The sequence below is a fragment of the Lynx rufus genome, unplaced genomic scaffold (genome assembly GCF_022079265.1).
Source record: "Lynx rufus isolate CCGP_SWC_20201006 ecotype Redwood Valley unplaced genomic scaffold, mLynRuf1.p SCAF_9, whole genome shotgun sequence".
In the NCBI taxonomy this organism is placed as follows: domain Eukaryota; kingdom Metazoa; phylum Chordata; class Mammalia; order Carnivora; family Felidae; genus Lynx; species Lynx rufus.
In genome coordinates this window covers 101456722-101478767 of record NW_025814897.1, presented here as the reverse complement: position 1 = coordinate 101478767, position 22046 = coordinate 101456722, and the positions used below count along the sequence as shown (strand labels likewise).

The 22046-nt window shown below is 36.4% G+C and overlaps 2 protein-coding genes across 5 annotated transcripts; one reads left to right on the top strand and one right to left on the bottom strand.

Annotated features, from left to right (window-relative positions):
- Positions 1-3712: 3712 nt before the first annotated feature.
- On the bottom strand, positions 3713-4720 carry LOC124506047 (olfactory receptor 5T1-like). The gene has a single exon (XM_047072054.1). It carries the CDS (start codon positions 4703-4705, stop codon positions 3713-3715), a length of 993 nt encoding a protein of 330 aa, XP_046928010.1. The 5' UTR covers positions 4706-4720.
- A 10270-nt stretch (positions 4721-14990) lies between these two features.
- LOC124506231 (olfactory receptor 10AG1-like) lies at positions 14991-20642 on the top strand. 4 transcript variants are annotated; one of them, XM_047072253.1, is made up of 2 exons: positions 14991-15012; positions 19732-20642. In XM_047072253.1, exon 2 carries the CDS (start codon positions 19749-19751, stop codon positions 20640-20642), a length of 894 nt encoding a protein of 297 aa, XP_046928209.1. In that variant the 5' UTR covers positions 14991-15012; positions 19732-19748. The 4 variants fall into 4 exon arrangements, with proteins under 4 accessions (XP_046928209.1, XP_046928208.1, XP_046928206.1 ...); XM_047072252.1 differs by lacking the exon at positions 14991-15012 and adding an exon at positions 15206-15221 and having other exon boundaries at positions 19726-20642; XM_047072250.1 differs by lacking the exon at positions 14991-15012 and adding an exon at positions 15743-15764 and having other exon boundaries at positions 19726-20642.
- The last annotated feature ends 1404 nt before the right edge of the window (positions 20643-22046 follow it).

Genomic DNA, 22046 nt, shown 5'->3' with positions numbered 1-22046 from the left:
AAGATCCAGCTAAGATACTAATGAAGGTGGCCTCACTCAACAACAGATTTTTCACCGGAGATGAAACAGCCTTCTACTGGAAGAAGATGCCATCTAGGACTTTCACAGTGGGAGAGGAGAAGTCAATACCTGACTTCAAAGCTTCAAAGGACAGGCTGACTCTATCTCATTTGGGGCTAGTGCAGCTGCTCGCTTTAAGTTGAAACCAGTCCTCATTTACCATTCTGAAAGTCCTAAGGCCCTTAGGAATTATGCTAATTATGCTAAATCTACTCTCCCTGTGCCCTAGAAATGGGACAACACAGTCTGGATGACAGCACATCTGTTTCCAACGTGGTTTACTGACTATTTTACACCTACAATTGAGACCTACCACTCAAAAAAAAAAAAAAATTTCGTTCAAGCTACTACTGCCCATTGACCATGCATCTGATCATCTGAGAGTTTTGATGGAGATGGACAAGATTAGTGTGGTTTCCATGCCTGCTAAGACAATTTAGCAGCTCATGGATCAAGTAATAATTATAACTTCCAAGTTTTATTATCTAAGAAATGCATTTTGTGAAGTGATAGCTGCCGTAGATAGGGATCTCTTTTATGGACCTGGGAAAAGTAAACTGAAAAACCTTCTGAAAAGGACTCACCATTCTGCCTTTAGTAGAGGAAGTAGTGGGATTCAAGACTTTCGTGTAGGCGCCCACCCGGATGGCTCAGTTGGTTGAGCGTCCAATTTCAGCTCAGGTTATGCTCTCATGGTTCGTGAGTTCGAGTCTTGATTCAGGCCCTCTGCTGTGAGTGCAGAACCCACTTTGGATCCTCTGTCCCCTCTCTCTCTGCCCCTACTCCATTCATACATGTTGCATGCTCTCTCTTCTTCTTCTCTCTCTCTCTCTCTCTTGCTCTCTCTCTCTAAAATAAATAAACACTTTAAAAAGAAAAATTTAGGGGCACCTGGGTGGCTCAGTCTGTTAAACATCTGACTTCAGCTCAGGTCATGATCTCGTGGTTTGTGAGTTCTGGCCCCGTATGCGACTCTGTGCTGACAGCTCAGAGCCTGGAGACTACTTCGCATCCTGTGTCTCCCTCTCTTACTGCTCCTCCCCCGCTCATGTTCTGTCTCTCAAAAATAAATAAACCTTAAAAAAATTTTAAAAGAAGACTTTGATGAAGGAAGTAACTGCAGATGTGGAGGGAATAGCAAGAGAGCCAGAATGAGAGGAGGGGCCTGAACAGGTGACTAAATTGCTGCCATCTCATGATCAAACTAACGAATGGGATATGTTCTTCATGGATGAATAAAGAATGTGTTTTGCTTTGTTTTGTTTGAAATGGAAGCTACTCCTGGTGAAGCTTTAAAGATTGTTGGATTGACAACAAAAGATTTAGAACAGTACATAAACATAGGTGATAAAGCTGCAGCAGGTTTTGTGAAGATTGATTCCAATTTGGAAAGTTCTACTGTGGGTAAATGCTAACGAACAGCATCACGTGTGACAGGGAGATCATTACTGAAAGAAAGAGTCTATCGATGCAGCAAATGTCATTGTTGTCTTAATTTAAGAAATTGCCACAGCCGCCCCAGCCTTCAGCACAGCACCCTGATCAGTCAGAAGCCATGAACACTGAGACAAGAATCCACCAGCAAAAAGATTATGGCTTGTTGAGAGTTGAGATGATGGCTAGCATTTTTTAGCAATAAAGTATTTTCATTACTATTATTTTAATATTTATTTAGTTTATTTTGCTTTATTGAAATATTCAATTCATTACTGTGGTCTGGAACTGCACCCACAATGTCTCTGAGGTGTCCCTATAGCTAACTTTGAAGGAGATCTATCCTTGCAATGCAAATAAAGCCTGCTGAAAGCAGGGCTAAACAGGTGCATGGTAGAGACTCTCTTCTGTACCTTGGATCTTGGGCCCGGGCACTGAGAGGTGGCAGCATCTTCAAGGCCATCACAAGGTGGTAGGAAAACAGAGCCAAAGCTGAGTCTGAACCAAGCCTCTAGGGAAACCTATTAGGATGGGTTGGGGCTTGGTGTAAACAGCCAAATCTGCCAGCTGGCTGTATCTTATCCTGAATGGTGCCTGTCTTTTGTCATTCTTGAGTTTAGGTATAATTTTGATTAATGCTAGTGTCTGCTCTCCGTGTTCCATAAGGAAGCAAAGTAGATTTATGTCCATGCTCTGCATGACGTATTAAAAGGGGGAGAAATGCATCCTCACACACAGCATGGTAGTGCCACCAGGGATTTGAACACATTAGCTGTGGTCCTGGAATCATAGGCTGGGATTAGATTGCCACCAATGGACAGATTTAAGGTTAGATCAGTGGGCTTGATCTGGACTCAGATGCAAATGAATCCTTGAAAAGCAGATTGGGATTATGCGAGCTGTGGTTTTGCTATGAATGAGGCGGCATTTGCTCAAGCTTGTCAGACAGAAGTATAATGTTTGCATATAACTGAAACTATGACAGATTATCCAATTTGCATTATAGGGAGAAGGAAGATAATATTATACAATTTAGTGTAAAGATACACATACATGGGATTCCATGAGTGTGCACGCGTATGTGTGTGTGTAAATAAACCCAATACCTGTATGTTGAAATCTTATCTCCTAATACTTCAGAAAGGTAACTGTACATGGAGACAGGATCTTTGAGGAGGTAATTAACTTAAAATGACGTTGTATTGCCTATGCTGTTAATCTTACAGGAAGAGATTAAGACACTGACATGAGAAAAAAAAAATCACGGAGACAATGAATGAATGAAAACTGTCCACCTACAAATGTAAGAGGGAGGCTTCAGGAGAAGTCAACCCTGGCATCACCTTGACCTTAGGCTTCTCATGTCTGGAGCTGTGATAAAATAATATATATATATATATATTTTTGTTTGTTTGTTTGTTTGTTTGTTTAAGCAACCTGTCCGTGGTACTTTGCAATGCAGCCCTAGCAAAACAACACAATCAATATGGCATATATACATGTGTTTACATGCACGTATATCTGTGTATATATATGTTTAAACATAGTGTAATATATATATGTATAATTTTATTAAGAAGTGCTAAACTTAAAAATAAAACAGTCAATTATTTTAGTTGCAAAATGGGTTTATTCAGTGTAGCAGAGAATTGTACTTTGGGCCATGCAAGCTAAGGTAAAAAAACATTGGAAAGTCCAGAGAAAGAGGAGAAGGACAACTCTTTTATAAAAGACAGAGAGAGTTGGGAAGGGCTCTTGTAAACAAAAGTCTTTAGGAGTAAGTTGAGAGTTCAAGTATAGTGGTTTTGCATTGAGTGGGTTGTGACAGTCCTTGGCTGGCTGGGCTGTAGTCAGGGGAGGAGGAAACCTTTCTTCCTCTTGCTGGGGTAGTAAAGTCTAGAATTCATCCTTTTGGGAATACAAGATACATCTCTTCCTTTTGGTTCTGTTGACCACAAGTGGAAGAACGTAAGTGCTCTCCCTGCTGGCCTCTTGATTCCCATCTTAAATGAGTTTCCCTTTATTCAATTTCACAGAAGCAAATGGATGACAGTTTCTGCTTCTGTAAAAACTGCTTTGGTGGTGAGTTGACTATGATCTTTATTTAAAAATGTCCCAAAATAACAGAAATACACTAATTAATGAAAACAAATCACTTGAATCATAGCTTTTTGTCTGAAGACAGTTCCATTAATTTTCATTTCTTTCAATTTAACGTTTAGTGTGAAAAGTATACTTTATTGGCAAACCAGTTTTTACCAAACACTCTTTTCATTGCATCTTTCACATCTTTGTTCCTCAAACTATAGATGATGGGATTCAGCATAGGAATCACAATCGTGTAAAATACTGACACTATCATATCATGATCCAAAGCATAGGTGGAATTAGGTCTCACATACATGAAGAGAACCGTACCGTGAAAAATTGATACTCCAGTTAGGTGAGAGCCACACGTGGAAAAGACCTTCCGCCTCCCTTCAGCGGAATGCATCCTCAGAATGGCCAACAGAATAAAACCATAGGAGACCAGGACTATGAGGATAGTGGATATCTCAATAGATCCCGCAAAGTAGAAGACTAGCAGTTGGTTTATGTGAGTGTCCGAACAAGAAATAGCGAGAAGAGGAGGGATGTCACAAAAGACATGTTTAATTTCATTGGATGCACAGAAGGATAGACGAAAAGTAGCCACGGTGTGTAAAGTAGCATGCAGAAAGCCACCAACATAGCAGGAAATTATGAGCGGCACGTAGACCCTGGGTGACATTCTAACTGAATACAGGAGAGGGTTGTAGATTGCTACATAGCGATCATAAGCCATTGCAGCTAAGATAAAACATTCCGTGGTTCCGAAAGTAACAAAGAGAAACATCTGTGCTGCACATCCAAGGAAGGAAATGGCTTTATTCTCTGACAAGAAATTGACTAACATTTTTGGGGTGACAGCTGAAGAGTAGCAGGCGTCCAGGAATGATAAGACACTCAGAAAATAGTACATAGGGTTGTGGAGCCGAGAATCCCCAATGACCAATAAAACCATTCCCAAGTTTCCCATCATCGTAAAAAGATAGATTGCTAGAAATAGGAAAAATAGGAAAACTTGCAGCTTAAAATCATTTGTGAAGCCCATCAATATAAATGTCGTGACTTCAGTCACATTTTCCATCCGAATCCTGTATAAATCTAAATCTGATGGCACTGCTGACATTTCAGATTTTATTTATAGGTTTTAAAGACAATACGTCTTTTTTTTTCTTGGAAAATGCAATCTACTCAATCATAGCCTCATGTCTATTTCTTAGAAGGACATATTGATACTTTGGCAGTCAAGGAATAGGCAGCAATGAAGAAGTTGGGTCCAAGTGGATGCATCACCCTGTTCAAGCAAATTAAATAAATTATTTCATTTCATTGTTGGCTACACTTGCCATGTGAAAAATAGTGGCACTTCTTGTGCTTCGATTCCTAGTTTATTTTCTGCTAAATTTAATGCCCCTTAGTTTCATATTACATCATCTTAAAATTCAGAAAGATAAATAAATATAGGAATTTTGAATACAAAAAATATTATAATATGAAGCACAGAGCTGAGTACTCTGAGTACTGATCCCAGATATTCTACGACATGCATGGAATGCCTTTCCTTAACGTGCACAGTTGGTAAAATGGGAGCAAATACACTTACATCACAAGATTGGATTGGGTTTGAATGACAAAACCAATGACAAAATGTTCCCAGATTACCAGAAAATGGAATAAGTTGGACTTATCCAATTTGTTAGATGAGGCAGCCTTTTCCAAATAACTATTTGATGTTCTGTTTTCTAATTGTTATCTCATTTCATTAGTATTTCTAGAATAGTAATGAACAGAATGGAAGATCTAATGGAGCTACATGCACTTTGTTTGCAAACAAAACCAGAGTCATGTTGTTGTTGTTGTTTCCTTGTTTGTTTACAGTTTTGTTTCTTGAAACATCTGACAGGAAGTTGCCCAGGTTTGGCTTCTATAGTTTATTTTACTGTTATTGTTTTTCAAATTTTAACTTAATATTAATTCAAGACTTTTCTCGACATGTATAGTTATCATCCCTGCAAAGTCCTGGAGTTGTGTTTTGAGACACATTCCCATTGAAACTAATTCATGGCCATTCCTTTACCATGTTATAGTTACTTACATGGAGTCTCTATATTTACTCTAAAATAAATATCAACTGATAATAGATAATAAAATTGTTTATTGAAGTTATTGCTAAGAGAATACAATCACCATGTAAGCCAAAATCTTGTGTTTTATTCCTGGTCTATTTTTCTATGCTGTCAAACTGTTTCTCATTCAGTGAAGTATGAAGAAAGGAAAGTGTAGAACAAACAAAATGCTGAAGAGTCATCAGTATCTGGACTGAAAACCTCCATCACTGAAGCAAAATGAAATAGTGCATCTACTATATTTAGGAGCAAGATTTCAGGATGGTGACTGTTGTTTTTCTTCAGCATGTCATAGACCAAAATTGATAAAGGAGTGAAAAATTTGTGGTGCAAAGGACTAGGTTGAATTCAGTGACCTACAAATGATCTATATTCCTAACATAAAACACACCATATTTTTGTTATGTTGAGACTATATTATATATGATTATATATTATATCAAGAATATATACTGTATAGTATATACAATATACTATATTATATCAAGTAGAGAATGATAAAATTAAAAGTATCATCAGAAGGAAAAGAAATCTAGATTACTTTATTTTCCCTAAAGAAATTCCTCCCAGATTCATGTGAAAAAATTGCTTAGTACATAGAATGAACAGCTTTTTAAGTGTGGAATTACCAGGGCTGCCTGGGCGGTTCAGTTGATTAAGTATCCGACTTCGGCTCAGGTCATGATCTCATGGTTCATGGGTTCAAGCCCCACATCAGGTTCTGTGCTGACAGCTCAGAGTCTGGAGCCTACTTCAGATTCTGTGTCTACTTCTCTCTCTGCCCCTCCCCTGTTCATGCTCTGTCTCTCTCTCAAAACAAAATATTAAAAAAATTAATAAATGTGGGTTTACCAGACCAAATATATATACACACACATATATATACACACATATATATGCATATATATACTTGATATATATATACATATATATGTATATATGTGTATATATATGTGTGTGTGTATATATATATATATATATATATGTATATATATATACTTGATCCTTAGAGAAATAAAGAGCAAAACAATGTAATTAAGTTAAATATTGACTTCTGTGTTAATTCATACAACTCATATATTACTCATGAAAAACACACATGTAGGAATTAAGCAGATAGAAAGAAGCATGGTGAAAAGAAATTAAAATACGCAACCAAATTTTGAAAAATGTACGAATAGGTGGTCTAGTAAAAGAATCTATTAAAAAATACACGTTGACTGACGTACATATGGGAAATTCCAACTTCACTACAATTCTAACCTTTACCTATGTGTCTGAAATACCACACTTATGGAAGATAGAGAACATTATATTTGCTTGGACTCTAAAACCCTGAATTAAAATCTCAGATTTAACACCTAGTAAGACCTTAGACAAGTAACTTTATCCTCCTGAACGAAGAATAACTAAGATTGACCAAAATTTCTGTGGCTGTCTTGTTCAACTACATGAACATGATGTGATTACAGAGTGTTTATGTATGAGATGCACTAAATTAAATTCAAGTGTTTGTTATATGTGAGGGATGCATACATATGAAATATGACTTCTAAATTTTATTTAACTACAGAAAAATAGAGAGTTATAAAACCATTTTTTTTACATTTATTTAGTTTTGAGAAACAAAGTGAGACAAAGAGTGAGTGGGGGAGGGAGAGAGAGAGAGAGTAGAGACACAGAATCTGAAGCAGGCTCCAGGCTCCGATCTGTCAGCATAGAGCCCGATGTGGGGCTCGAACTCACAGACCGTGAGATCATGACCTGAGCCAAAGTTGGACGCTCAACCGACTGAGCCACCCAAGTGCCCCTATAAAATCATTTTTTATCAAAGCATTGAGCAATGAAAGGATCCTGAGTATTTCTTCTTTTCTTAGGCATATATGTGTTATATGACACTTACATATTAAAATACCATTCTCAAGGACGCCTGGGTGGCTCAGTCGGTTGAGTGTCTGACTTCGGCTCAGGTCATGATCTCACAGTTCGTGTGTTGGAGCACCGCGTCGGGCTCTGTGCTGACAGCTTAGAGACTGGAGCCTGCTTCAGATTCTGTGTCTTCTCCTCTCTCTGTCCCTCCCACGCTCATGCTCTATCTCTCTCTGTCTCTCAATAATAAATAAACGTTAAGAAAAAAAAAATTAAATACCATTCTCATAAGTCTAACCCCAATGAATGCCAATATTCTATGGTATCAGACATCTTAAAATGCGTCTCTGTCACTACATTGTTCTTGTTTGTTTCTTTTAAAGTTTATTTATTTTTGAGAGACAGAGAGCACAAGCAGGGGAAGGGCAGAGAGAGAAAGGGAGACACAGAATCTGAAGCTGGCTCCCCACTTGGAGCTGTCAGCACAGAGCTCCACATGGGGCTCAAATCCATGAAGAATAAGATCATGACCTGAGCCTAAGTCAGACACTTAACCAACTGAGCCACCCGGGTGCCACTCTGTCACTGCATTCTGACTTTGAGCATATCAGCAAGATAATTGTATGCTGACAATAAATCCCCCTCCTAATTTTGTCCATAATAATTTTCCATAACTCTTGATATCTGATCACATGTGTAGGACAAGTAGGTAGTTTATGAATGAAGTTATATCTTACTCCAAATAATGCTCCATTAGAGCAATTATGTACTTCACCGTAGGGAGCTGGAAGAATGATGGGCAAAAAAATACGAGGTGCATTTACTTCATCCAAGATGGCTCTTCGTCAAACAGGCCTTCTGTCAACTATTATTTAAGGAAATAAGAACTGATTGTTTTTACATTTAGCCAATTTCACTTTGAGAGATAGAAGCTTAAAAGACGAAAATATTGGTCCCAAATTAAAAAAAAAAAAAAAGTCAATCTGGGAAACTAAAATCATGCCATGATCTCACTGTTCATGAGATAGAGCCTCAGGTCCAGCTCTACACGAACAGCACAGAGCTTGCTTGGGATTCTCTCTCTCCCTCTCCCTCCACCACTCCCCTGCTCATGCTCTCCCTCAATCTTGCTCTCTCAAAGTGAATAAATAAACTTAAAAATTGTAGAATCTGGTTTGAGATTTGAGTTCATACCTTCTAAAATATTTTGCAAGTGACGAAAAACTTTTCCTCTTACCTGAGCCGCTCACACAGTTAAGGTGTACTATAAATATTAAGCCTTTGGATTTGTATACCCGGTTCTTGAGCCTTTCTTGAAGTCCACGGTGATGCCCTAAGGACAAAACACACTAATTCTCTTCTGGGACAGAAAAGTAACAAGATGACTTAATTTTTTTCCATAATGAACAAGTGAATACTTTTGGAGTAATTAACTACATGAGAAAGATGATTATATGAATGCACTTTGGCCTCTGGTAAACATCATCCTCAGTGGGGAAAAAAAAATACGCCTAGAACTGGAAAGGAAATCAAATACTACAGGATGTAATCCTGGCTCTGATACTAAATAGCTATGTGCCATTGCGTGGATGACTTACATTCTCTGAATTCCAGTTTCCTTTTTCTGGGAATAACACCTGTTTATTTCTCTCAAAATTCTGTAATATGTACACCATGAACTGATAGGAGGGCACAACCTATAAGAGACTTCGAAATCATTTAATAAAGCTTACTATACTTATTTAATTTTAAATGGTATACTTCTAAGTGGTACGAGAGATATACATGAATAGAAAGTAATTACAAAACATATGGTGGAGTGTGCAGACAGACCATCTTTTACACAAGTATAACATTAGAATATTAGAGATCTGACAGAGATACATGTCGAATTTCTTGCGTTGTTTAATATAATGGTCTTGAATTGTATTGGGGATCCCATATACTAATCTACATATTAGTACCTAATTATTTACTTAAAATTTTCTAATTGTAAACAATATATAGATGCCTGAACTGCACATTCAGAGGTTCTAAATTAGTAGTTAATGAATGTTGGCCATGGAATCTGGGTGAGAGAAGGAAAGAAAGAAAGAAGAAGAGAAAGAAAGAAAGAAAGAAAGAAAGAAAGAAAGAAAGAAAGAGAAAGATGAAGAAAGGAAAGAAGGGAGGGAGGGAGGAAGGAAGGGGGGGAGGAAGGAGGAAGAATTTGTAGGCATTCCAATTGAAAAGATGGTATTTGTAGCCAGCCCAGTTATGAACAAAGGATCTATTAAGTAAATGCAATTCCAAAATATCCACACATCCAATGTAACTCTAATTAAAATGAAAAAGGCATTTTTGCAGAAATTTACAGGGTAATTCTACAATTTACACAAAAAGGCCAAGGAAATCAGGTAGTCAAAACAATTTTGAAAAAGAATAATAGTGTTGGATAGATCAAGATTTATCAAGAAGCCAAACTAATAGACGGTGGCGCTGGTGAAAAGACAGACATACCCTTGTCTTAAAATAGGTCTTAGACCTTAATCTAAAATCTAATACTACAACATTTGTAGAGAGAGCATAAGACATTTGCGTGACCTGTGTTAGTCACCAATCTGTATATAAAACACGAAATTCATGAACTATAAGAATGAAAAATGATAAACCGTTCATTACAATTAAAATTTTCTGCTTAATGGAAGACACTGTTGAGGGAATGAACTAGCCACAGACGTGTACAAAATATTCGCTAGACAGCTATCCAAGAAAGGACGTATATCCAGAATATGTAAAGAAGCCTAAAAAGCCAATAATTTGAAAACAAAAGAAAAATAAACAATAAAAAAGGATATAAACTTAAACACATCATCATAGAAGATATATAGATGTCAACTGAGTGTATGAAAAACTGTTCAACAGCATTTGAGATTAGGGAAATATAATTTAAAACCACAATGTCATCTCATACACCTACTAAAATGACTCTAAGTTTTTATAATGATTAGAATTTTTAAAGTGTGAAAAGAAATGACAAGGGCAAGTACTTACAAGGATACAGAGGAAATGGAGCTCTCATCCGTTGCTAGTAAGAAACAAAATGGAAACAATCTTACAATTTCCAATGAAGTGAAATATACACTTACCATATACCCTGGAAATCTCACTCTGTGTTATTCACCCAAGACCAAAGAAAACATATGGACACACAAAGCCTTACTGCAATATTTATAACAGCTTTATTCACTCTATTCCAATAGTAGAAATAATCCAAATGTCCATCAGCTAGTGAATGGATAAACTGTGTACATCCATTATCCTTACTCATTTCTGAGTTTCTTGTTTTATGCTGGAATTTCTGATATATCCACAGTGGTTCTGTTGCCAATAACAAATGAATTTTTTATCAAATCTCATATTTAGTGAACTAGTCTACTTCCCCCAACAAATTCACTGGTGAGTAGGGACTGTTGTACTGAACAATAAAGTCTCTCTTGTTTGATAGTTAAGGTCCCCATACTATTTCCCTAAAAAATTCTTGTGAATATCCATGTTCCTTTCCCCCTTGACTTACCTATCATGTACTTTTTATTAGTTTCAAAAAGACATCAGCTATTAAAGAACATTGTATGGCACGCCTTTGGAGAGTAACCTCTGAATGATTCTAGCTTATATTTTTACAAGTTCTACCATTCCATAAATGGATGTTGCCTCTTTCTGCAGTCAAATGCTGTCTCCCTGAACTATACCCCCAGGAAGATGTCACCTCTTTTTGATTTAAAATTTAATCTGTAATTAATCTAAGAATAGATTAACAATAGAATCTTCACAAAAAGCTATTGTAGAGGTTTTTCAGTGTGGTGATGTATCTTTTAAGTTTTCCACCCCCTAAGACTTTAAAGTGGCTGAGATGGATGGCCCTTAGGAAAAATTGGAACTAGTTACCTGAGCAAGTTCAGGATTTTTTTTTTTTTTGCATCTCTTTCTTCTGTTTCTGCTTCTCTTTAGCCTTGTTTTCTGTTTATAGAAATGGTTTGACTATATGGCTGAGTCATATTAGTGACATCCCCAGAGATTTATACCTTATTCTGTACTAATGCAAAAAAATATGGGTGCATCCTTGCTTTTGCAGATAAATAATATGAAGAGAATTTAGTTATATTGCTCAAATATGGAATCACCTGTTCTCTAAGATTTCTTGACTTAACTATTAATTCTTTTGGTGCAGGATATTAATAGAAATTCAAATGAATGTGGTAGAAACTTTCATTGCATTCATTTTGCCAGGTCTTCTGGGTTAAGAAAGATGATACTTGAAAAGAGAATCGTTATGGTGTCTAAGCAAATAGCAAGACGTTACCGTTAAGAAAACCAAGTTTAGTTTGTTTCTTTGATTGATTGTATTCCTTCAAATGTTTCCCAGTAAATACCAGCAACTCATTTTGATCCATTTTCAATAGTACTGGATTAAGTGATGAGTACTTATTTGAACTAGTTATTTTTGACACACCTTAATTTATCCATCTAGGTCTTTTAAAATCTAAATAGGTATGATTCTAGAAATACCATCTTACAAAAACAACATAAATGAGTGAAGACAATAATTTAAGAGCTCAGAATGTTAAAAGATAGTAACTGTCAAATGTCTATACATGGTGCCAACCTAGAGAAATAATGGAAGAAAAGCTACCAAGAAAGTGGGTTGGGCGTCCAGCTCTTTATTTCTTCTCAGGTCGATTCCAGAGTCCCACACATGGCTCCATGCTGAGCATGGGAGTACTTGGGATTCTCTCTCTCTCTCTCTCTCTCTCTCTCTCTCTGCCCCTCTCTTGCTCATGCACTCTCATGCATGTACACTCTCTCTTCTCTCAAAATAAATAAACTTAAAAAAAAAGAAAGTGGGTTTTGTAACAATTATGAAATGCCTCTGTTCCAGTATTCCAGTGCTACATAAAAAATTACTCCAGACCTTTTAACTTGGAATAACATAACTTTATGGTTTCTCGTAAATGTATTGGGTCAAGAATTCAGGTAGGTCCTATCTAGGTGATTATTTTGTCTCATGAGGTATTGACTGTGGCCACTCAGGGATATTCAGAGGATTATAAACCTAACCTAGAATGCATAAAATGACTTGACAAAAATCCAGCTTTGTGTAGCTTTTATTCTATTGTGGAAAAAAAGTTAAAATTAAAAAAACACATTTGTTAAGATATTTAAGATAAAGTCATGAAATACATCAAATGCAATCATGTGTGCAAGATTGTACTTGCAATATTGGGCTGGTCTTTAATTGGATAATCAGAGGTTAAAAAAATATTTTTCATCAGAACTGGCACTTTGCATGTCATTTATCTCACCAATGAAACTTTTACCTAGAGATCAGAATTTTACATGTAACTACATTTTTTAAAAGGAAAAGAAAAAAAAAGATAATTAAAAGAGGGGAAGCAACATTCTATTTTTGACATGAGAAATTGATCCCAAGCCAGGATTTTTTTGAGAGAGAGAGAGTGAGTGGTAGAAAGAGAGGGAGAGAAAGAAAATCCCAAAGTGGGGCTCAAGTTCATCTGATGTGGGGCTTGAAGTCACCAACCGTGAGACCACAACCAGAGCCAAAGTCAGATGCTTAACCAATTGAGTCACCCACGCACACCTCAAGCCAGGATTCTTAAACAACCTCAGTTTTGGAAACCATTGTCTTTTCCAGAATGAAAGCCTAAAAGACACCAACTCTCTTCCTGGCATCTTTCCCACTCCCTCAGAAAATTTAAATAATTTATTATCCTACAACATGTTTGGTAGTGTTTCCACTTAAAAGTGGGTTCACACTTGAAACGAAATTAGAGAAAGATGTCAAAATGTTGTACTAAAAAGATATTCCCCCTATCAATACTCATATTGGTTCCAAAATTAATTTTTTAAACCAGGTGTAATACAGCCAACATCTAGCTCTCAGCCTGCCTTGGTGCTCGTGAAAAAAAGTCAATAAGTTATCAGTGTTATATGTTAAAATATTATTTGTCATCAGGAAATTTATGATTATTACATAGGCAGAACGCTGAATATAGATGAAAGGATCTACTACAGCCAAGAGTCTTAAAAAATGGTTCAAAAAAAGAGTGATGAGAGTTAGTTTAATAGAAACAGAAGCTCAGGATGGAGTGTTCCTAGTAGAGTAGGAGTTGGCTGTGTGTCAATTTTGGATGATCCCAAATGATATTGCTTAGCACCATGTTCATAGGTAAGAAATAAGATGTGTTACACAGTCTATTCCATAGAGAGGTTGAAGAGAAAGCGTTTTGGGCAGGGTGAGAGTTTTTGGAAAAAAAAATAAATGTAATAAATCACATAATGCCAAAGTGATGCTTTTAAACTAAAACTTTAAAAGTGTCTGCTTGGAGAGATCCAATAGGGTAAACACAACTTTTACTTAAGGAGCATTTTATTTCAGAAAGAACAGAACAATTGAAAGGTAGTTGAATGTCTTTGATGGAATAAGTGATTTCACCTAAAGTAATATAAATATTGAAAACCCTCTACAGTGAGAAAAAAAATCAGCATCATCCTAAATGAGAAAGGTAAATATGTGCTATTTCATATTTTTATAAGTTTTAGTTCATCATATACTCAAATTTAAAACCTAATATTTAATATATGATAGCAAATGTGTCATATTAAAACAACTATTATATAGATTATATAGTTCTGATATTAAATATAATTTACAGTTGAATAATAATATTAAATAGTAATATTAAATCTCTTTGAAATACTGAAAACTTCAATAACTAATATATAAGTATGGTAAATAAATAATAGAGAAAACTTCATTTTGAACCAAGAGCTAGTAAGGAGTACACATTTATTCTTTAAGTTTGGTCTCGGGAATATTTTAATAAGACTTAAAATAAAACAATCCAGGGGCATCTGGGTAGCTCAGTCAATTTCCATACTGACAGCATGGAGCCTGCTTGGGATTCTCTCTCTCCCTCTCTCTCTCTCTCTGCCCTTCCCCTACTTGTGCGCACATTCTCTCAACCCCACAAAATAAAATAACCATTTAAAATAAAGAGATAAATTGGGGCATCCAGGTGGCTCAGTTGGTTAAGCGTCCGACTTCGGTTCAAGTCATGATGTCGCGGTTGGTGAGTTCGAGCGCCGCATCGGGCTCTGTGTTGACAGCCCAGAGCCTGGAGCCTGCTTCGGATTCTGTGTCTCCCTCTCTCTCTGCCACACCGAGCTTGAGCTCTGTCTCTGTCTCTCAAAAATCAATAAATGTTAAAAAAAAATTAAATAAATAAATAAGTAAAACAATCCAGTTAATAAAATTACAACTTTAGAGGAATCCAATGAATATTTTACTCTTTAAAATAAAGAAACATAAATTTTTTAAAATTAATTACAAGGTTTAAGCTGCTAATTAATATTAAATATACAAACATAACTGAAGAAGGTATGAAAATGTTGATATGAGCAATATCAAACTGATTTAGAATAATATCACCCAGTCTCTCAATCATTTGGATTTTTCCAGGGAACAGAGGCTTGAGTTTTTAAAAAATAGCTGTATTAGAACATTTTTATTTTTCTTGTGTAAATACTTAAATATTTACAAGAAAGAAGAATAATATAATTTTGTGAGAGCACACAGAGTGAAAATTTGCTCTTTCTACTTTGTTCCTTTATGAGAATAACATGAGCAAATCCTACATGTTTCATCTTTTACCTTGATGACTGTCAAAAAGTTGGGTTTGTTCAACTAGAAATTATGTTTTATTCAGCACTGGAGGGTGTGACATTAAAGTCATTAGAGTGAAATTGTTTAAACTAAATACTGTCATTCTTAAAAGTGATACATAAACCTTAGACTCATTTGTTCTTTCTTGGACTAATTCTCCCTACCGCCCCCCACCTTTAAAACTGATTGTTCCATTTAGAATCAGTTCATTGTCGAATCAAATGATGAGCCCTATGTTAGGTATATTGTATTTTTGTTAGATCGATATGGATCCCAAGTAAGAAAATAATTACAGCCCTTACTGCTCACATAATTTAGTGTCAGTGAAGGAAAGAAAATGAAAGGAATTTAGCAAATTACATAAGAGAGACATTAAGTCTTGAACAGTGATGTGTCCTATAGGTAAAAATAATAGTACAAAAAAATATATATTGGCAGAGAATTCATGGAGCATTTACAACTTGAGTGTTGAATGGTTTGGGATTTTTATAATATGTGATGACTGCTTTAAAATCTCATCGTGTTTGTATAATAATTGTGTGATAATAGAGAAGGTATTCACAAGGTATTTCTTCAAGTTGTGCAGAACTTGGAGTAAAATTCAGTAGAATAAAACTTTGTTTTTAATTATAAAAATCATCACTAGCACTTGTGTAAACTTATAAAAATACCCAAAACTTGTATAAATGTATAAATGTGTAAACTTGTATAAAACTGCTTAAAGTTTTTACATATATGAAATGATTTGATTCGCATAACCTGAAGCATTGGGACAGCAACTGCCTCACTTTTAGCTGAGAGAACTGAGTAACTGGCCTGAGGTCACACAAGTAACTGTGGTGCGGCCATGATTCAATCCCTTCCATCTGCGGAGGACTGTACTCCTTACCTACATCATTGCCCTGATGCTAAATTTGGTAGGTAATGTCCAGTCCCATTAGGATGGAGACATGAGAACGGGCTGGGTGGGACTCGTGGTGAGCCAACAGACATGGGGGTATGATATCCAAGGAGACACTCACATGGGATATATCTATACAAGCTCAGGGTCATACCTGAGTATGATGGATCCCCTCTTAAATTCACTCTCTAGAGTTGGGACACAATAACGCGATTACATATCATTTTGCTAGGCAATGCACTATAACCCTGGAGAGTACAAAGAACAAAATATAATCATAATTGTAATCATTTAATCCTAGCTAATAAGTGATCAGTGTGAGTTGATAGGTAATAACGTTATCAATATTGTCCCATTCTTTTCTTTAAAAATGAAGCAGCAAAAATTAGAAAGTTTAAATAATTGTTTAATATCACGCAGATAATAAGTCATGGAGGGCACCTGGGTGGCTCAGTTGGTTAAGCATCTGACTCTTGATTTGTGCTCTGGTCAAGATCTCAGTCCCTGAGATGAAGCACCATGTCAGGCTCTGTACTGAAAGCATGGATCCTGCTTGTGATTCTCTCTCTCTCTCTCTCTCTCTCTCTCCTGCTCTCAAATAAATAAATAAAAAGTTTCATGAAAATAGCATTCAGACATAAAAAAAAATTGCTAGCTTGCAATCACAAACATTTGTGCAATTGGTCAACTATCTACCTTTTCTGAGATTTGATAGCCTTATCTTTAAAGAATGGTGAGTTTAAAAACAGTGATTGAAGAGTATGTTTTGGAGGAACAACAAAGAGAGTGGAGGGTAAAACTAGACAGACAGCCAACATCTTTCCTCTCTGTGCCCACACACCTTGCATACTACAGGTGATGAACACACTCTTGGTTGTCCCGATTTCCCAGGGTCAACCTGCTTTAAAGTTTTGTTTTGTTTTGTTTTGTTAATCTGAATCAATGTTCTCAAGTTAATTTTTCTGAATAAAATCCTCTCACGTTTTCCACATAGTAGCCTTCTAAAGGATATTCGTATGGGCACGATAACAATTCTAACATATCTTTAAAAACCATTTAGTGATTTGGACTGAATAATAGGGACATTTATGCTCAAAATCAGCAAATAAGGACAGAGGAGTGAAAACCTGAAAAAGGTAGCTGAAAATATATGTGAAAAGACGCTTTAAGATAAAGTGCTACTGCATGGAGAATTCATGGAATATACAATAGGGTTGTGAAGAAGTGCAGTTAAGTAGAAAACCAAATGACAAAGTAATAGGTCTGTCCTCAGTGTAGTCAATGTTCCAGAGCCTGTGCTGAGTGGGGTATAATTTTTTTTATCCTGGGCTGTGTTCAGAAAGTATCATGGAATGGCCCTGAAGCAAATTTCAAGGGAGTTTGACAGTGATAAGCCACAGGATCTAAACTGGAAGCATGGGACACATATAAATGGTAGCATCCTTAAATTGATAACAACGGCAGTGATCACGAAAGCCCATCTGGACATTTTGAGTCAGTCTAAAGAACAAGCAATGTCAAGGCAGGTACAAGGTACAGTAAAAAGCACAGGCTATATTTCTCCTTCCACAGGTGAAACACCAGGAAAAATGCCCAGACAAAAAATCTAACCAAATTAATGGAATGTGTTCTCTTGGATTTTGCAGCTATCCCCATCTCCAGTGGTTTCTATTTGGATTGTACTTGGTTGTCTACATCATTATGCTGATGGGCAATGTCACCTTAGTTCTGACAGAATTGGACCCTGATCTCAACTCCCATGTAGCATTATATTTGCTTGGCAGTTTTTCCTTCTTGGAAATCTGCTATACAGTGTTATCTATTACCTTCCCCGAATGCTTATGAATCTTAGGACCCAAATAGAACTTTTTTTTTTATAGTTTAGTCATGCAAATCTTTGATCCTAAGTACCTCCATCTATAATATTCCATGAAGAAATCAACACTCAAGAAGATTATTTTAGACTAAATGAGAAATCTTATTGCAAGCACTTGATCAACACAATGATAACTTAGTTAAAATCATTTTTGTCTTTTGTTTTTCCAGACATTATGTAATGGTATAATTGCCTTTTTTTGTTTAAATTTCTATATTGTCCACCTATATCTCAATACATGAATAGATAATTGAGTCTCTGTAGATCTCATTAATTCTTCACGATCACAATGTACTTGCTCACTTGCTAGCTAAAATATATATTCTCTGCCTTTGATGTTTCTGGAAACTGTCTCACAATGATATTTTATAATAATCTATAGTGTTCTATTATGATTTTTGTTTTTCAGTTCCGATATATTATTAAAATGAGAATTTTTCAATGAAAGTGACCAATGGCAGTGAGCAAGTCATTTGAGGATAAATTTGCTAGGCAGAGTTTCAGAAATCATATTATCCATGTAATTCCTTCAATATTGCCATTATTAATAAGGAATAGTTCAGAAAGCATTTATCAAATATCTACTACATGTTTGGACAAGATAAAGAAAAGATCTTGCATTATAACATCTGATGACCATGTTGTTTATTTTATATTGATAAATGAATGAAACCAGAATGGTTTCAAATAAAGTGCATACACAAACAGTAAGAGCTACAGCTGTGAGGTACGGAATGGAAGGCAAGCTTGTACTTATAAAAAGCCACATGGGGGCATCTAAGTGGCTCAGTTAGTTAAGCGACTTACTCTTGACTTTGCCTCTGGTCATGATCTCAGTCTTGAGATAGAGCCCTGCCTGGGTCTCCATGTTGGGGCATGGAGCCCACTTAAGATTCTCTTTCTCTTTCCCTTGGTCCCTCCCTGCTCATGCTCTCTCTCTCTCTCTCTTTGTCTCTCTGTCTCTCTAAAAAAAAAAAAAAAAAAAAAAAAAAAGGCTTCCTGGAAGAATTGAGAAGTAACCAAAAAATATATCTCAAAATTTGGTGGTAACATACCACAAGGAAAAAGTAATGTAAAGGTCTCTGTCTCAGGATTCTGTTTGTCAACATATAAAGAATAAAATGGGGGCGCCTGGGTGGCGCAGTCGGTTAAGCGTCCGACTTCAGCCAGGTCACGATCTCGCGGTCCGTGAGTTCGAGCCCCGCGTCAGGCTCTGGGCTGATGGCTCAGAGCCTGGAGCCTGTTTCCGATTCTGTGTCTCCCTCTCTCTCTGCCCCTCCCCTGTTCATGCTCTGTCTCTCTCTGTCCCAAAAATAAATAAACGTTGAAAAAAAAATTTAAAAAAAAAAGAATAAAATGGATTAATTTGCTCTGGACACAAACATACAAAAATTGAAAATTAACAATTCTACAACACATCATTTTCAGTCAAATTCTAACCTTGTATTACATATTAACTATGTTGATATATTTCGAATTTCTCCATTAGTTGTGTTCTTTATGCCCAGGATATGAAAAGCTGGAAATTAGTAAACAATAGAAATTTTATGTACTAATTTCCCCTAAGTTCCTTTGGTCCATAAAATTAGAAAACAGCCCCCAAAAGATAAATAACTAATTTCACTATTTTCACAGATGGAGAAAAAAACAGCAGAAGTAAATCTCACTTCAGTGATGGAATTTGTTCTTTTGGGATTTTCTGATATTCCCAATCTTCAAATGTTTCTTTTTGTAATATTTTTCTTTGTCTATGTGATAATTCTGATGGGAAATGGCATCATTGTTCTCATAGTCAGGGTTGACCAGGCTCTTCAGACGCCCATGTATTTTTTCCTTAGTAATTTTTCCTTCTTGGAAATCTGTTTTGTGTCTGTCACTCTTCCCAGAATGCTCACAAACCTTTGGACTCAGAAAAGAAATATTTCTTTGTTTGCCTGTGCAACACAAATGAGTTTTGTCCTTACGCTTGGAAACATAGAGTGCCTCCTTCTGACAGTGATGGCCTATGACCGCTACGTGGCCATTTGTAACCCTCTGCACTATCCTTTAGTTATGAACCACAAGGTCTGTGTCCAGATGGTAGTGGCCTGCTGGATTACTGGAGTTCCAGTGGAGACAGGGCAGACATACCAAATTTTCTCTCTGCCATTTTGTGGGTCTAACCAAATCAATCACTTTTTCTGTGACATCCCTCCACTACTCAAGTTGGCCTGTGGGGACACATTCCTGAATGAGATGTTAGTCTTTACAGTCGCTGTGCTGTTTGTTACGATCCCCTTTCTGTTGATACTTGGATCCTACATCAAAATCATCTCCACCATTCTGAGGTTGCCATCAGCAACAGGACGAACCAAAGCTTTCTCCACCTGCTCGTCTCATATCACAGTTGTTGTGATGTTCTTTGGATCTGCAATCATCACATATTTACGGCCCAAGTCTAAACATTCTTCCAGAGCAGACAAGTTTCTCTCTCTTTTCTATACCATTGTCACCCCAATGTTTAATCCTATGATATACACTCTGAGAAATGAGGATGCCATGATGGCCTTGAGAAAATTGTTACCTTAATGTTTAATGTATTAGCTTCCGATTTGAGCTCATTTTCTGTTTTCTTATTTAAGTCTGCCATATTGTAATCGAAAATTAATGTTCAGTTTGCTTTCCTACATTACTATACATTGATTATGTTTACTCATTGCTGAGTTTGTTTTATGCTGGACTCTTTGATATCAGGATTGTATCCACATGGTTGCCCTGCTGATAAGAAATTAAGAAGCTAAGTATCCATCCAGCCAATCCCACCAGGCACCACTTTATGTCTCCCCCAAAGTTACTAGTGATGGCACTTTATACTTTTCTATAGCTGACTTGAGCAGTAGTTATAGGATGTTTGCTTTGTAAGGACTCACATGGGTGATAATTTATAAATTTTTCTGCAGGCATAGGATTTAAATCAAACACAACTATGTTTAAAAAGATGGAAGAAATACATCAAAATGTTCACACATGAGAGACAGTTTTGTTGTTTTAGTTTTTTTCCTCTTTTGTCTAAATTTTCTTTAGTGAACACATTTTGCTGGTAATGAAAGCAAAAAAAAAATACTGCTCTTTATTCTTTTAATGTCATCCTTCTGTTTTAACCTGAAAGCAAGCCAGTAAAATCAATCGCCCTTTGCTTCAAAAAATCATAATTGACCAAAAATCGTGTGATCCAACACTGGAGATACCACTGAATTGTTTTGGATAAATGACTCAAACAAATATAATGGACATACTTAAAACACAGTCACATATGATTTCCAACATTTAAAACAAATAAAAAATAATCTCCATTTCTGGTGATAATGTACATGGTCACAGCAAGCCCATTTTCCTGATGAAACCACTAAAAAAATTTGGGTAAACTATAAAAGTGCTCTTTGGAATGCATCAGATAGCTGTGGAAGGAAAAAAGAATAGATGACAATATCAAAATGAAGGCTCATTAAGTCAGAGTGAGACAACCCACATGATCCCATTTAGTTGGCTTTCTTTTGCAAGTACAATGGTGTCATCAAATTCAAAACTGCCTAAACTCAGGGCACCTGGGTGGCTCAGTCAGTTAGGTGTCTGCCCTGTCCCAGTTTATGATCTCAGAGTTGGTGGGTTTGAGCCCCACATTGGGCTCTGTGCAGAAAGCTGGAAGCCTGCCTGGGATTCTCTGTCTCTCTGTCTCTGTCTCTCTCTCTCTCTCTCTCTCTGCCCCTCCCCTGCTTGCACTCTGTCTCTTTCTGTCTCTCTCTCTCAAAACTAAAATAAACATTATTTTTTTAAACTGCATAAACTCATACACATGCAAGCTGGTTTGATTCACCATGAACACAACTGAGTTAGGGGTCAATGGCTGGTTCCTGTCCACAGGACTTGTGCATTTCACCTGTACAATCAGTGTAAATAATGTGTTGTCCTAATTGCATAAAACTGTCAAAAAAT

Excerpts from the sequence above, each read along its gene's own strand:
- LOC124506047 (XM_047072054.1), bottom strand. The coding sequence starts at position 4,705 with ATGTCAGCAGTGCCATCAGATTTAGATTTATACAGGATTCGGATGGAA.
- LOC124506231 (XM_047072250.1), top strand. The coding sequence starts at position 15,743 with ATGGAGCATTTACAACTTGAGT. Across the intron at positions 15,765-19,725 it reads GGAGCATTTACAACTTGAGT|CAGAAGTAAATCTCACTTCA; the intron begins GTTGAATGGTTT and ends AGAAAAAAACAG.